At 28.3% G+C, this 17265-nt stretch overlaps 1 protein-coding gene across 5 annotated transcripts in view; it reads right to left on the bottom strand.

Moving 5' to 3' along the window:
* The window catches only part of LOC145967763 (metabotropic glutamate receptor 8), a 119637-nt gene that overhangs the window by 72846 nt on the left and 29526 nt on the right, over nt 1-17265 (bottom strand). For 3 of the 5 annotated variants that reach the window (XM_083092694.1, XM_083092696.1, XM_083092695.1), the window contains 2 exons: nt 11848-12047; nt 6303-6518 (listed from right to left, as the gene is read on the bottom strand). In XM_083092694.1, the coding sequence (XP_082948820.1) occupies nt 6303-6518; nt 11848-12006 (375 nt within the window). In that variant the 5' untranslated portion in view covers nt 12007-12047. Of the gene's footprint in view, nt 1-6302; nt 6519-11847; nt 12048-16292; nt 16502-17265 lie in introns of all 5 variants that reach the window. The other 2 variants (XM_083092693.1, XM_083092697.1) reach the window with 1 other exon arrangement.

The following is a 17265-nucleotide window of genomic DNA, read 5'->3' as shown; positions in this document are numbered from 1 at the left end:
ATTACTTAAATATATTTCTTTGAATAACTACTACTATTCATAATTTTTTAATCATCATTGTGTGAAATTGTTCATGGTAAGAGAAAGAGCTCAGTAACTATTTATAACTTCTTAACTAACATAATAGCCTTTTATAATCGATTTTCCGTTACTTTTCTAATCAAGTTTCGTTACGCTTAGACTATTATATAACTCTAACGAAATTTTTCATGAGAGCATAAAATTGTGGATTAACGAAAGCTCGATAAATAATCTCCGCACGTGCGTCTTCACTGTTTTATCAGGCTAGTCCACGCACCTGACATAATAATTTAATCTATTTCCTTTCATTTCCGCCACTGGCCATCGACCCAGTTATAACCGCAAACCCTATTTAGTTACGTCATGACGCTGACGTCGCGGCACATGATTTAGAAACAGACGGCCACTGTCCGCAAGACAGAATCAGGTCGATTTGCAACGATTTTATTCGGACATCTGATGACAGGATATCTGATAAAAATTTGTTTTCAAACATTTTACTCTGACATTGCTTTGTGCAATGTAAGTGAAATTATTTTGTACGAATTCGATTCTATGAAATATCCGGATAAAATTTAATTAAATATAATGCACACGTGATATTATAATTTGCGGACAGATCTGACATGAATGAATATCGCTTTTGTGCTGTCTCTCATTTTGCATAACGTATAAATTAAGCAAGCATAAATTTAAACAGTAAAATTGTGAAAATTTTAATTAATTCATTAATCTCTCTGGCTTTACAATTTCAATTTTTGAAATTTCAAACATATAGCATGTCAAAATTCTTGCTTTATAAAGCTTTATAAAGCGGTTCTTACATACATAAATTTAATTTATATAGCAGAAAATTTCTAAAATATTTCCAGGGTACCCGTCCTTAGTCGGATCTTTCCTGCGGTCCAGCGTAACATTATTGGAACATATATTATGCAGACGAAATAAGCCAATAAATGAGATGATGAGAATTTTTTTTCACGGGACTCTTGCGGGTACTTTATTTCGCGAGCATAACTAAACATGGAAAGGAAAGGACCACAAAAAAAATGAGAGACATGTGACAAATATGATGATATGAGAGATATGTGAAATTTTGGAAATAAAGAAATATGAAAGATATATATTCATTTTTTCGATTAATCATCACATGATTGGCAATGATGAAACAAATTTTTCTTCCGCATGACTTCTACCTTATTTCTGAGTACCCTTTATCATCCCAAAAAGCAATTTGTTACAAGGAGTGCTTGTATGAATTATCTTGTGAAAATCTTTCAATATAAGAAACCAGCAATATGAAGCCATGACTTTACAAAGCTATTATTGGAATTTGAAAATTATTATATGTTATATTAAAATATTATAATCTAGCTGCATAGTTTCACTTTTGAATATTATAATCGCTGTTAAATATTATGATTTAAAAATTTAATTCTATGAAATTAATGTAATAAAAATCTAAAAAACCTTAGAAGATTAATGAAGAATTAATTTAAAATAAAACAAAAAGTCTCTCTTAACTTAATATATACCTAAATTAATATTTTTTAAATTAAATGCATGTATCGTGGATATTATATCTCGTAAATGATATATACAGTATATATAATTTCGAGTAATTTAGAGTATGTAAGTATATATAATTCCAAAATTTTATATAAATAAAATTTGTTTTTCTATAAAATTTATTGACGTACAAATATTTAATCGACCTATATAATTTTCAAGAAAAAAATTTATCGACCGATCATATCTCCTCTTTAGCACGTTTGACCTATTATATTATGTATAAATATCTTTCTTCCGTATTCTTATAAATATGTCTTCTAAGAAAATTTTATATCTATATGTAAATTATAACTTTATAGCCTCAAATTTACGTTTTGCTTCTTTTGCTAATTTGAAATACAGCCGCATTGAGAAAATATTAAGAAAAATAATTCTTGAATACAGAGATCAGTTTTTTTACATATGATGTCTTTTACTTCTTAAGAGAAAAATATTATATACCGATAGTTTTATAGACCGATGTTTTATATATAGATATGTTTACTATACATATATGTAACGGTGAGAAGGAATATGAGATACGATATTATATTCTTAAGCCTCATAACTACAATACTACATATATTTAATTTTATAATTTGCATTCAATTGTTACATATTGTAAATTTTTTTATATATTTTACATAGTTATTTATGAATGCAATTTATATTATTCATCATATATGTTCATCAAACATTCAAAATACTTAGCAAATTTATCTGATAAAAATCAAAAATATTCTTCGGTATATTTTTGTCATCTGAATTTATTTTATATTATTTTACTTTTCTCGCACAATTTATTTTATACTATATGATATTCATAGTTTTATATTATGTGGATACACACACCACAATTTGTGTTGAATATTATTTATTGAGGCGATTTTATCGTAAAAACCGCGTTTATTTACATTCACAATATACTCTATATAATAGTATGGACCAGCTGACAGCTGACTTACAGTAAATAGAGGAAGAAAAGCCGATCGATCGATCGTGTGTCTCCTCTTCAGCGTGCAACCTCTAACTAAAGTGGCTTGATCTCGAGTAGCCGTGTACAAAAAGCGATTTGTATCCACCTTCGCTACGTCAATAAATATTTACCTTGTTTTCATCCACCATCGACATTCGCTGTAATCGCGAGTGCAAGGATCGCACATAGATCGATGAATAGAACCACGTGACGAACGTTACAACCGACTCGCCCTCATTTTACGCGACCAAGTGATAAATATTTACGGGCTTTTCCACCTTGATTTCGCGGCGCTATTGTACTCTTTGTAATATTCGCAACGGGAACGCGGCATACTGATTCGGATTCATCTCGCGGACGTATAATTTCCATCGATACATATTTATCGTGCATCCCAGCACACACTCGCAAATAAATCGCAATAATAATAGGATTACCGAGGTTATGCCTTGAACTACAAAATAATGGCTACATAATTTCTCTATTGTTTACGTGATATTTATGTGCATTTTCTATCATATAAATCATTATGATTTATTTATGTGTGATTCTCCAAAATTTATCTATCTAAATTAATTTATAGGTGAACTTTGATTTTACTGATTTTAATATATAATCTGAATTCTTGATATTAAAACTTATTAAAACTAGCATACTATTTTGTTTCTAAAATTTAGATTCTCTATTTAAAAGCTAAAGTAAAAACTTATACGCACAAAAACATATATTTTAATAAAAACTAGTCTCTATCTCGCTGTCGGTTTTAATATGTATAAACGTGCATATCACAATTTTGATGTTATGTCAATTTTAATATTATTTTTGAATTAAATGCCTTTTTATCAATGACTAAAACTAATATATCTGAAGTTACAAAATATGTACGGGAAAAATATAAAAAAGTATTGCAATGAAATGTGCAAATGATAAAATTTACAATTACAAAAAGAAAATTATTGAGTTTTTAGAAATAAAATTACATTCTTTCTCATTTATAAGAATAAATATCTTTAAAAACACTTATCCATTACAGTATTGCTTCAAAACTTTTTTTTGTAAACTAAACAATAACTAGTTTATTAAATCCTATATTACTTTTGCGAATAAATTAATTCCGTAAAATAACAATAACAAGTTTATTAAATCCTATATTATTTTTGCGAATAAATTAATTGGCATATTTAATTTAAAATATGACGCTCCTTTTATTATATATATATATATATATATATATATATATATATATATATATATATATATATATATATATATATATATATATATATATATATATATATATATATATATATTATTTTTTGATATTATATAAAAATTAAACAAATATTGACATCAATTGTTAAAAATAGCAAAGTTCAGAAAAATATTTGATAAAAATTGCAATCTTATTGTAATTGCGTATTTATTTCAGTAAAATATGCAATGTGCATAACAAATATTTTTCTTCCAATTTGACATAGATATGTTATAAAATAAATTTTACGTCCGAAAAAAAATTATGAAAAATTAATTTATAAAACAAATAAAATTTAAAGAATAAAAATCTTTTGCAATGACGTGAAATTAAATTTCGTGTAATATATTTATGAAACTGTGGATATATGTCCGTGTTTTGCTTTGCCCTAATTTCTATTTTAGTACGATATTTAATTGGATTATTGGTAATGTTTCATAAGATATCAATTGTATTCATTTATTTTGTCGGTTTTGCTATAAATATGTATATTTCTATGTATATGAAACATATGCATACAACATGTACTTACATATATATATATACACACGTATACGTATATATGTGTACATGTTAATGTAATGTATGTTAACACTATTGATCACAATATTAAACTAATTTTAATTTATTTTATGGAACAAAAAATCTTTTATGTATATGTGTATATTTTTCTACAATTTTTCTATTTTCTTTTCTTTATTACAACATACTTTCTGAAATCAAGTTCTTTTTTAAAATTTAAGATTCTTAGACATACTAGATTTTTTATTTTACGATGTATGTAAATATTAATAAATCTGAGCATCAAATTTATTAACAATAAATTTAATTTATAAAAAAGAGCATTAGTTATTAAAGTGCAATTAATATATTCATAACAGGACACTTCTTATATGAACTTTTTATACGAAGTAATTAAGTAATAGATTTTTAAGAAGATATACAATTAAATAAGGTAGAATCATTGCATGTGTAAAAAAAAACAATTATAAAAAATAAGAAGTATAGATAATGAGAGATAATCGGCGAAGCTTTAGCTGAATTCTCATTAAACAATATTGAAACAAGTTCTGGCGTCAGTTATTCACTGGGTCAGAAGTGGCGAGAGCACACTGGGAGTTGTTGCATTTAATCAGCTTTACGGAAGATGTTATCCAATCGTCTCTTACCGCCGCATCAGCGTGGATAACCAACCAAAGCAGCCCGTCGTTACAGTTGCTAAAGTTCAGGATCTCCCGGAATGTTGGCATGCGAACAACCGTATCTACTTTCGAGATATTCATTTCGCTAAGAAACCAGACATGATAGCGCCAGTATACAAAGCGCGAAAGTTCGCGATGAAAAATTAATTGCACAGAAATTAAAAATTCGAAAAGCTCCTGATTTTATTTTTATTATAATTATAGTTTCTTTAACGCTGCTGACCCATTGATACTGATAAAAGTCATGATACAAAATGGCATTGCAAGTTTTACTCTCTTTCAATTATGAATTTTTCAATGCATTTGCGGTCAATTTTTATAACAAAAATTTTAGCAAATTTATTTTTTCAATTCTCGAATTTCATTTGTTAAATATCTTGTATTGTTAAATATATGGCAACTCTTGTCTTAAATTAAAATTTTATTAAAATACACATATATTTGATCACAAACCAAAATTATACTTTAAGATCCAAAATATTTTATATTTGAAAATAATTAACAAAAACACGAGAAAATAAAAGTTTATTGTTTTAAATAAATTTGCAATGATTATCAATAAAGAGATGCAAATTATTTTCTTAGATCCGTGAGAATGTTCGAATCGCACCTTGGGGAACAAAAAGTTATTAACTTGAAAGCATACTGGTGGTCGGACTTCGACAAAGTAAAGTATATTATTGAACATGAAAGGAATAAATGTCCAGAAAGAGGAAAAAAGAAAGTAATGCACGATTATGCGATTCTGAGCGTTGCTCTCGATCAAATTTCTATTTTCTATGTTCTCACAGGATCATAAATTTTACCCTTGTAGAACCGTGCGGTCTATTTTACGTTCAAATATATTGAATCTTCTATCGTAAAATCGATATAGAATAATTTCTATGTAATTTAATGAAATAATCAGTGATAGAGTTCGCGCGTAACAGATTGCGCCCAAACCAAATCGCGAAAACAATTGAAATATATTGATTGTGAAATTTATTTGAAGATTGTATAGTTTTCTTTTTTAATTTCAAACCAATATATCAAACTACTGTAACTTGATAAAATATGTATAATATATAAAATGTATATTTTTATAAAATACAAAACTGAGTTTATTTTTCTTATTAATCGGAATTTTCTTATTAAGAGGACTAACAATTTATAAAACAGATGTTTGTCAATAATCTCTTTTGTCAATTTTAAAATTAAAAATTTTACAATTATTTATTATTGCGCAATATAAAATTTTGTAGTAAATTATTATCTTTCTGCTACTGTTTAATACTATTATATCGAAAAAATGGCGACTTACCTGATTCATGTACGATCTGACGAACTCCATGCTTTGATCCAGAGCATAAGTATCGCTGCTACAGGAATCAAGGATGAGAGCACCCAGTGTTGTGTTTGGCAGAAGTTCTGTATCAGCGTTAATCTGATCCAAAACATACAACATTGCTTCCAATCGTTGCATACCCTTTTCTTCTTTTACAGCCCCGCATGGTGATGCGCCGATGGGGCTTGCGATCTGAACAAATAAATGTATATTTTACACAATTTTTAGTTCTCTACATATTTTCAGAATTACACATTTTTCATTTATATTAATAGAACAATATCTTGTATTATAATATAAGAATAAATTTTTAATTAATTTTAAACAAAAAAATTTTATTTTATTTTAAAATTTAATTTAATTTTAAACAAAAAAATTCCAACTTTAAAAGAGATTTCCTATAAACCAAATTTCGAATAAGTTTTCTCACAATTCAAAACCAAAACTAAATAATTTAGAATAAATAATTTAGAAATTAGAAAAAGGCAGATAATTTTACTTTTCCACTATATTTTTCATTACATTTGAATATTGCGTATAAATGTGAGTGATGTAAATACAATCGAATCATAAATACAATCATATTGGCCCAATTCATAGGTGTATTGTTTTCAATCGAAACAATGCAGTTCCGATATTTCAACCGCGATAGCGCAAGAGATAAGATAGACATTTGATTTCCGTGGATTAATGACGTACTTTTCCCCAGAGCCATTCAATCCCACAACGTCTGGCTACAATGGCGCATGTATGGCTAGTAATTTGCGAGACACGAGATCGAAGGGATCAAATTACAGGGAACTTCGACCCTTCGTCGTATCCTTGAGCATTATGGTCAGATGCACTACTGTTGACGTAGAATTCAAGGAGTATGAGGGAAGTTGTGGTACAATACTATAAATCCGCGGGTACCTATAGTGGTCGTATACGAGGATTCCGTCAACCCGAAAATACACAGACCGGCCAAACACGCTCGTAAATCCTGACGACAACACAATCCCACCGCTGATTTTAATGTTTGTGAAATCAGCTGGGAACGCTGATCATTCGTTTTCGGGGTCACGCAGCTTTCCCGGAATGAAGCTTTTAATTCTAACAACCCGAAATTTGTTTTGGTCTCAAAGTTGGGGTAATAGGGGATCACGGAACCCCTGCTGTGTGCTTGACCTATAAAATTAGGCATTTAATCTATATGTACATATTTTTTATTTCTTATTCCAATGAATTCCGTAAACTTTATTCTATTATATATTTCATTTTTAGTTTCATGAATAGTTTAAATTTAGAAGGACTCTTTTTATATCATAAAAATCTTAAAGTCTCCCTTCAATGATATAAATGTATGTATAACATGATATTATAATTTATAAACTTTATCCGTAAAACTTAATTTTATTTTTTTTTTCACAAAATTAATATTATAATTTGTTATCTCTAATTAAAATACCTCATAATATATTGTTATACTATATTTGCGAAATCAAAATAACCATATACAAAAATATTTTTAATAAATGTCAACTAATTTATTAATGTTGAAGCAACTGATATTTACATTTTATATATATATATATATATATATATATATATATATATATATATTAAAATATTATATTTATATTAATAAAACAATGGTTTATATTAAAAATGTTTCTTTTTTAATTAACAATTTTCAATTGTCGTCTTAAAGACAGAAAATTAATGTTATATATAATGTTGTCATTGGAAAAGTGTTGTTACATTGCTTTATCCGAAAAAACTAATCACCCGGACGAGTTTAGGTCACTCGTTATTCACTATATCGAGCGACAAGAACAACCGATATGAGAAGGAAAGTTATTCGTTGGCGGAAGTTCGGTGAACGACGGTTATTTTGCACGAACTAGTTGCGCGACAACAATAAATCAGCTTAAAGTTTTCGATATTATTCCATCTATAACTGAATAAAGAGGTTACATTTCACAAGAATGTTTACTTCACACTTTGTATAGTGACCAACTTAACCGTATTCGAGAAGAAGAAATCGAGAGAAAACTTCTCGGAAAAAAAAGTGGAACATTAATACAAAAAGAATTTTCTAGATATATATTTATATTAAGATTTCCCTTTTTTCTGAAATAGTTTAAAAAATTTCGAAATTATATGAATTATATGATATGATATGTCATATATTTATATTGAATTATATAGATGATTGACGAGATTTATTTTATTTAAATCTAATAATACTTGCATGTTTATTGTATATTTTTAATATTGATCACAATTTATTTCCGCGGAAAGAAGACCGACTACAGCTTGAAAAAACTTTTTCTAAACAAACACAGACTGCATATTGTATACGTAGAAATTGTACATTGCACAACTACAGTGAGAGTAGTATGTTATTTTTTAATCATATAAAATAAATATTACATATTTTCTTTTTTTACACACCAGGTACCTCGCGATATTGCGCATAATTCTCCACGGGAGTTCTCGAAAGTCAATTTTTAACGAAATAAAGTTCAGATGTTCTTGATATTGAAGCTCAACTTTTGCAATTTTTGCTGCGCTCATATATTTTTTTTTATTTCTTATGTTCTTTTTTATTCCCTTTCTTGAAAATACTTTATGGTGATAAGATGCTTGATATCTGCATGGCTCTTAAATGACAAGTTACGGTCCCTTTCTATCACTATATTTCATCTGAATTGCGCATGATATGACGTCAAAGGCGAGATCCGGGGCTGATTACGTCAAACTTTTGCGTAACACATATTAGATAATTTCGAGAGTTGGCTTATTTCCGCGCGTCAACATAATAAAGTATTTCTCGCAAAGCAACAGAACGTGAATATTAAATATATCACCAAGCACGCATTTATGGTATCTGAATAAATAAAATTTGAGATAAAATTAGGTCACACATGTGTGATTTACTAATAATTATCAGTTTTTTCGTCGAATAATTGACATTTATGTACCGATCAATTTATTATGCAGTCGATAATTTCCCGCATGATAAAAAGATTGGCACACGAAATAAAACTCACCCTGTGTATATATGTATATATATATATATATATATATATATATATAAATGTAAAATATACATAAATGTCAATTATTTGGATTGACCGTATCGAAGGCCCGAATATAATGTGTAAAATTAAAGCAAGAGTTGAAGCAAGTTAAGAGTTGAAATTATGTAGTATGGATTTATTATTATTATTATTATTATTAAAGCTACGTATTTATTATTATTATTATTATTATTGTACACATTATATTCGGACCTTCGATAGAAGAGATTTATCCTGCATGTATATGTGTACATGTACTCAGTAAGCAAAATGTTAGCAGATTGGCAGCAGATTGCTGACATTTTGCTTATTGGATATATATTAACTCTTTCGCTGCTGTAAGCGCCTTTAGGTGCTTTGAAATTTTCGTCATGGTATACTGTAGGCGCCTTAAGGCGTCCAATTGTTATCATCAAGATAATGCTGTAGGCGCTTTTAGGCGGTCAATTTTTTTTTTATTATTATTCAAATATCTTCGTACTAGTAACTGATATGCTTTGCGCGACGGCAAAAATTAAAATTTTATATTTATCGTGTATCGGTCACGGCTAAATAGTGTCGTCTGTCATACGCGCTCCGAATTAGACTTCGCCGCAACAAAAAGGTTATATATTTGATAATTTATTTGATATATTTGATAATATTATAATATATTTGATAATTTTGTTGTTTTAGAAATTCTTCTATCCATACAAAACACCACATAAGTATAATCTACAACGACGCCTGCTTTCAAGAAGACACGAACACGCAGAAATGAATTATACATTAATTATTTTTATACCCACTCAGTCAGCCAAATCTCTGTTCTAACAGATTCTGCCTGCTACAGAAAGACTACAGATATGAAGAACCTGTTATATCAGATAACAGGTAGAGAGATTCTCTTTGGCAAGATTTCTCGGTGATTTGCCATTGCCTTCCGAGAGAGAAGCGAGCGTATACAATTTTTCGGTTCTACCGGGAATCGAACCCGGGGCCTTTGGCTTTGTAGACTAACGCGCTATCTACTGAGCCACGCTTCGCTCTCATTAATATAATAAATAAATATAATATAATAAATAATAAAGTATTTCTTGCAAAGCAACAGAACGTGAATATTAAATATACCACCAAGCACGCATTTATGGTATCTGAATAAATAAAACTCGAGATAAAATTAGGTCACACATATGTGATTTACTAGTAATTATAAGTTTTTCCGTTAATTTTTTTTGTTTCTCTTTTTAAACGTGTTTTTTTCAGAAAAATATGTATTTTATATTTTGTTATATGATACATAATGGAATTTCGATAAACGATAAAGCGATTTTAATTAAAACTGCGAATTTTGATATTCGTTTTTACAAATTGTGAAATAAAGCAGAAAAGCGAGAATAAATTTCAATGTACAAACTCGTATTAATTACAAGTTTAAATGATTACATTTATGTAGTAATTGTATTGTTTGTCTTAGCGCATAATGAAATTTAATAATTAAAGGCGCAAGTGTATATTATGTTTCTATGTTTATAAATTGATACCTTTTCGTTTGTAATTTTCCATTGATTGTATTAAATGAGGCTTTCGTCGTGTCAATTAATATTGATGATAATGGCAATAGTAATAAATGCAGGAATGCATTTATTTCTTCGCCATTGGTGACGGAGTAAATGACGTTGTATTTTTATTCGAAATATTCGTTATTTTCAAGTGTACGAGTTGTAAAGACGAGAGTTTTGCGAGGTAATTTGAGACGGAAGAGTGCAGAAAAAGATAAAGTATATTTTTGTGAACACAAATATAACGCGCAGCAAAGAGTTGCGATTTATGTATATTGACTCGCTCCGGGTGACTTCCAACATAAGGAAGATTTCATACTAATTTATACACAGAGATAAAATGCAACCGCTGAATGAACTTCATCCATAAAAAAATCAGAAAAAGTAATTGTTAATTAAATATTTTTTATTAAATATTTCGTTTAAGTAAATATTTCTTTTAATTATTCGCAATACTTTATATTATATTAATACGTGATTAAACTATAAAAAAGAATTTTGCAGAATTATATACAGTATGTGTAAAATTATACAATAAATAATAGAAATGTATGATGACATTTCTATTATTTATTGTGTAATTATATACTTATTGTTCATATAACTTTACATACTTTTACCAAAAATTGCTCGAAAAGTTTAATTATAAAATATTAATTTAATATCAAGAATAAAAAGTTAATTGGCAAATTACATATGCAAGTGATTAAAGAAACTTTTTTAAATTTTACATTTAATTTGAATTCTATTATCAATCAATTACTAAAACATTTAATTTCGAAAATTTGGAGCATAGGAAAGTGTTGCAAATCTAACATAAGTTGCTAAGAAAGATTTCAATTTCAAAGTTAATGAGAAATCTGCCATTAACAAGAAGTACGCAAGCATTGATACATTCTGTGTAAAGAAGCTTACCTGTTCATGCATTGGAAAGATCCCGCCGAAAATGATGTCACCACCGATACGTATCAACTTCGAGCCGTCCTCACCTCTATTCTTCGTGTTATAACACTCGCTCGTGATCAAAAAGCACCACATCCACGGCAAGATTCTGCGCAAGCTCATCTTGGGCATGGAAATTGAACTATTCGAGCGGCTCGTGGTTGATAACCTCACTAAAATGTGAAATAACATTGCAAGTTATTCTGTGAATTTGAATCTAGAGCTATGTGTGTATGTTACGTATGAGTATGTGTTTTTTTTTTGACATTTTTGTATATGATAATATAACCAAATTGTAAGTGTTACATTACTAATTATATTAAAATAAAAGACATTGAAGATATCGAAGATATTAAATATTGAATTAACATTTTTAATATTTAATGTTCCATTTCTCCAAAGAAAAGACAATATTAACGTACTTTAATATTTTATTTTAATTAATTACAATAAATGTATGCTCTATACATCTGTAATGGCTGATTTTTTTTTACTCCTTTTATGACCTAATTTATTAGCATTGCAGCTACAATGTTTTTCTAAGAGCTCTCTTTCAAAATAACTTATAAGTAGATGCTTTAAATTGAACTTTCAATAACTGATAAACAACGTCGTATAATTCCCTGCTTGTATGTTTGTGTGAAAATGTAAATTTATGGCAAAAATAGATAAACCGTACGTGCATAAAATGTTTACAGAAATGTACGTGTATGTATATTGTATGTTCTATTTCCCCCTCTTTTATTCCTGTCTATTTCAAACTCTTTTATTCGAGTCACGATTTTTCTGAACTTATGATGTAGCTTCTTTTCAACGATAAATCTCTGTCCACGTTATGTTACGACTTTCACGTTCAGAGATCGAATCTCTCAGTTCATCGCTCTTGAATTTTCTTTAAAAAATGATCGAAAAATGTACTATCGCGCTAGAAAATAATAAAGAATAGGAAATGTATATGTATTTAATTTGCAGCACATAGTGTATTTCAAATATTTAAGCCAGATACGATCTTTCTTTCTTCTTGGTCTGATCTAATTCAGCTTAGTATTATTAACGCACAAGGATCAAAGTACCTCACATCTTTCTCCTTTAATTATTTTATTGCCTGTTGGCGTAATATGGCTATACATATTTATTGTTCAATTTTCTCTTTAGAGTTATACTAGCAAAAGCTTGAGATTTTTATCATTAGATTCTTCAAACAATTATCTTAAATTTAATCATTTTATAATTCATTTTATATTAAAGAGAAAAAAAATCGATTATTAATATATCGCTCTTTAATTCCTTTCACCTATCCGCTTTGAGATACTCATTGCTTTTACATATTCTGAGCTTTTTCAAGTATGTCATTCTCTTCTGAGAAAAAGTTGTTTGATTGCGTGCCTGCTTGTGCGCTTGTAATTTAATTTGACGATGTAGATGAGAAGCCAGGAAAACACTGGCGGTAAAATTACTTTGTTAGACAAATTTCACTTTTGCTCAAAGTGTATTTCGGTTTTCTAATGTCTCTTTTGCCTCCTCCGGAAGCTATTCGAGGCCGTAATTTTGCAATTTAATTCGAGTCTTTCATTTAATTTAAGATCTTCGTTCAGAGCATACTTGTCGCAAGTTTCTTATGCCTAAATGATAACGATTAAAGGACATTTATGCAGAAATATATATCATGTAATCGACTGAGATAATTATTCCAACATTTTATCTTATGATTAAATTCATCCTACTTGGAAATTTTTCTTATCTCGTGTACGTGCGCGAATAATTATCTAAAATTTTATCTAAAAACCAGTTAAGTTAATTATGTACCATGCAAAGCAATATCTATTATTTAACCTATTAATTTATATTATTATTTAACCTATTAATTTATAAAAAAATTAAAAGGATGATAATCAAGTAACTTTAAATGTAAAAAATTTATATTTCTGTAATATTTAAATATTTAAATTTCGAGAAAAAAACACAAATATTTGTATATATTGCGTTGTATAGAGAAATATATTATATTTCTCTATGGGTTATCTGATCGGTTCACATTCAAGAACACATGCAATACGCTAAACATTCAACGCCTCAACTGAGATTGGCATTTTATCGAACATGCCAGAATTCAACACGGCGTGCCACTGCGCCGAGAAAGAATGTAGAGCATTAATGCAACCTATAACAGTAATCGTCATGCGAATAATTTCGCGTAATTCCGATGCATAATTGAAACGCAATATTTTGTAAATATTTTGAGCTCTCTCTTTTATTATTAAGCACACATTGTGAGAAATAAAGTGGTTCTTCTTCCATTGTTATCTCATGCTAGGAAAGGGTTACAAAAATTGCTTTCTATTTTAATAAAAACCAACATAATATATTTTATCGCAAAGAAGATGAAAAAAATAATAACTTTAAAAATAATTCTTCTGATTTATCTTTGCACTTGTAAAATGAAAGAAGAATGATAAATGATAAATTAATTAAATACATTCCTTTTTGTACTCTTTCTCTTTCATTTCAGATATTCATATAAAAATTGACATTTTTATAATTTGATTATACTTTACAAAACGAATCATTGAAATTAATGTTAAAAAAATTAAATAAAATATTTATATTTTTATTTAAATGTTTATATTTTTTTATCACAGCAATTTAATTTATTAGAATTTGTTTAAAACGTGAAGTCAATTTCATATGGCAAAGATGCTCCATGCTTTTTGCTTTCTCAGTAATGAGACTTGTTCGCGAATAATTCAGTAAAGGAAGATTTTTAACAATAAGTGCTTTAAAAATAGTGTGTTTCACATCTTTGATTTGATTCGCGAGTACTGACCAAAAAGTACTATCAGAAAGTGTTACTGAAGATATCCTCTCAAGCAAAGATATCGTTTTACTCGGACGGAAAAGCTAGCTCGAAATAATGTGCCGGCTATATTTAGAAGATAGACGAGAAAGAGAATTCACACCATCGAATAAAGGGGCGTAATGTAAAGGAATACAAACGAGTTTGGACCACGAATAAAAAATGATCGATTGCATACCGCTTATTCGCTTAACAAATTGATTATACGGAGTAATAAAATTTTCAGAAGAACAAAATACAATTTAGCACTTCTCTAATTCTATTTTTCAAATGTGATTATAAATAGAAAAATGGTAATATATATTTGCTAAAAAAATATTATATTTGACATCAAAGAGCCTGGATTTTTTAAATATTACAAACTGATTTTAGTAAAATAAAAATATGAAAACTTATGAAAACAATTTTATTCACACAAAACTTATATAAAATATTTAATCAAAAATATTAAATCAACATTATTACCGCAAAATTCTAAATTAAAAATTTATATCTTTGCAATTATAGTCGTAACATTTAACTATTTTAAGACTTAGATAGGTTTAATTTTATATGTTTGCAATTAATATATTAAAATTGATAATTATATATGATTGTAACATATGTGTACTTTTTTGCCATGTTATATTATCAAGAGATGCTCTTTTCGATTGACAAACGAATCGATAAATTACTGTGTATTGAAAGCTATGGGAAATGTGCCAAATCCGCAATCAAGCTTTCAATCGCATTCAGAGAGAAAATAAAGAAATATATGTACGTTTAACTTGAAAAGAAAATTTTCATGCAATACAAGATTAATATCTTTTAAAATTTTTTTTGATATATCGCTTAAAAAACTGATTGATACCTATCCAACTTATACAATGTACATAATAGACCAATCATCAAAGAAAAAGAAAAAGTAGCCTTTGTAACTTCAGTTCAATTGAAATATTGACTTAATCGACTCTTTAATTATGCCCAAACGAATAAAATTTGTAGTAAAAAAAAAAGAAATCGCCTGTTGAGGTACTCCGTTAGTAATCGGATTTGTCTTACTGTTCCTTTAATATTGGAATTTTAACGAAATAGTTTCAAAAGCAAATTATTAAAAGATAAAATTATTACAATATGTAATATATTTTATCATAATATATTGTAATATATATTTATTTGAAACATTATATTAATGTAATGTTTCAAATATGACAAATGTGACATTTTTTTGAGTAGGAGACAAGTGACGTTTCAATATCGAAGGTAATTAACATCGCTTTTTATATACAATGATAATTTCTTTCCTACAAATTTATATGCAAAATTTTCTATTCTTACAATTCATATTTTTTAATTTCAATTTACAAAAGAATGATCGATCGCGAATGTTTATAACACCTAATAAAACTTTTTTAGAGAAAGCTTCTGGTCAGTTTCATCTGCTAATCTCGACCAGTTTACACTCGATCAATGACACGTTATTCGGATTCTCTCCAGACGTAAAGAGAACAGAAACGATAAAAGCGAAGCTTCGCCATCATCTTGGCAACGTTGGAATGATCGGGACCGAAATTGAGATATCTACCCGTGCGTATAATCCTTCGATACACTTGATTCTACTCCACCCTGGCTCTGCTTCGTCAGGACGCGACAGAACTCCGACTGTTTTCATTTCTGAGACGATCCGTGCCATCCTCTACAATTTCTTGAATATTGCGATTGTAGAAGTGGCAAAAGCAGACTCCAATCATCTGTCCCAAGATAGAAAGCCCCTCTTCCAGCTATCCTTGCAATCTGAATGTTTACACACACATAGTCATTCGAGATATTTAAAATATTGCAATACGTTAAAGAGAGAACTTTTTTTATAATTATCTTGGGAATACTGATTATAGAATTTAATTATTTCTCTTTATTATACATATATTACTTATCATGTTATGCATATTAATATTTTTATATTAATAAAATAGAAATTAGAACAAATGTGCGCGCGTGTACATGCTTTTGAAGAAAAGAGTAAATTTCTCTCTCTTCTTTCGCGCATAGAATAATTATAAACAAATAACATAACTAGATTGTACATTTATTATTATGAATAAATAAATATAAAATTTAATTTTTCAGTATTTTGTAAATCTAATCTTTTCCAAAATAATAAAACGGAACAGATAAACAATGAATAAATTGATATCAATAATAAAGTCTATGCATAACTTTGAAATTGTAAATGCATTATGACGTATTCAAAATGCATAATGTATTATAGAGTGAAATCTGAAGTTTTCTGATAAACGGTCAAAGCTGATAGAAACGGAAAGTTGAAGGATGAGAACGCGTAGTCGTTGAAATCGAGCAATTTGTCACCGTCATGGTAGTTCAATAAAGTTCCATGGAAGTCACATAACTCTTCATGCTATCGCTGTCTCAAAAAATCTAATGGCGATTATCGTGAAAGTAATTGAAGAGATCAGCGACAAAAGAATAGATATTTCTGATGATTTTTCAAGATAGATATTGCAGTCTGGAAATCTTTAATATGTAGTTTTTATGCTCAA

Source organism: Camponotus vicinus, unplaced genomic scaffold (assembly GCF_025532165.1).
Source record: "Camponotus vicinus isolate PSW18456_S1 unplaced genomic scaffold, iyCamVici1.0 SCAF_3, whole genome shotgun sequence".
In the NCBI taxonomy this organism is placed as follows: Eukaryota; Metazoa; Arthropoda; class Insecta; order Hymenoptera; family Formicidae; genus Camponotus; species Camponotus vicinus.
Note: the sequence above shows the minus strand (reverse complement) of the source record. Positions and strands in the feature narration are given on the sequence as shown.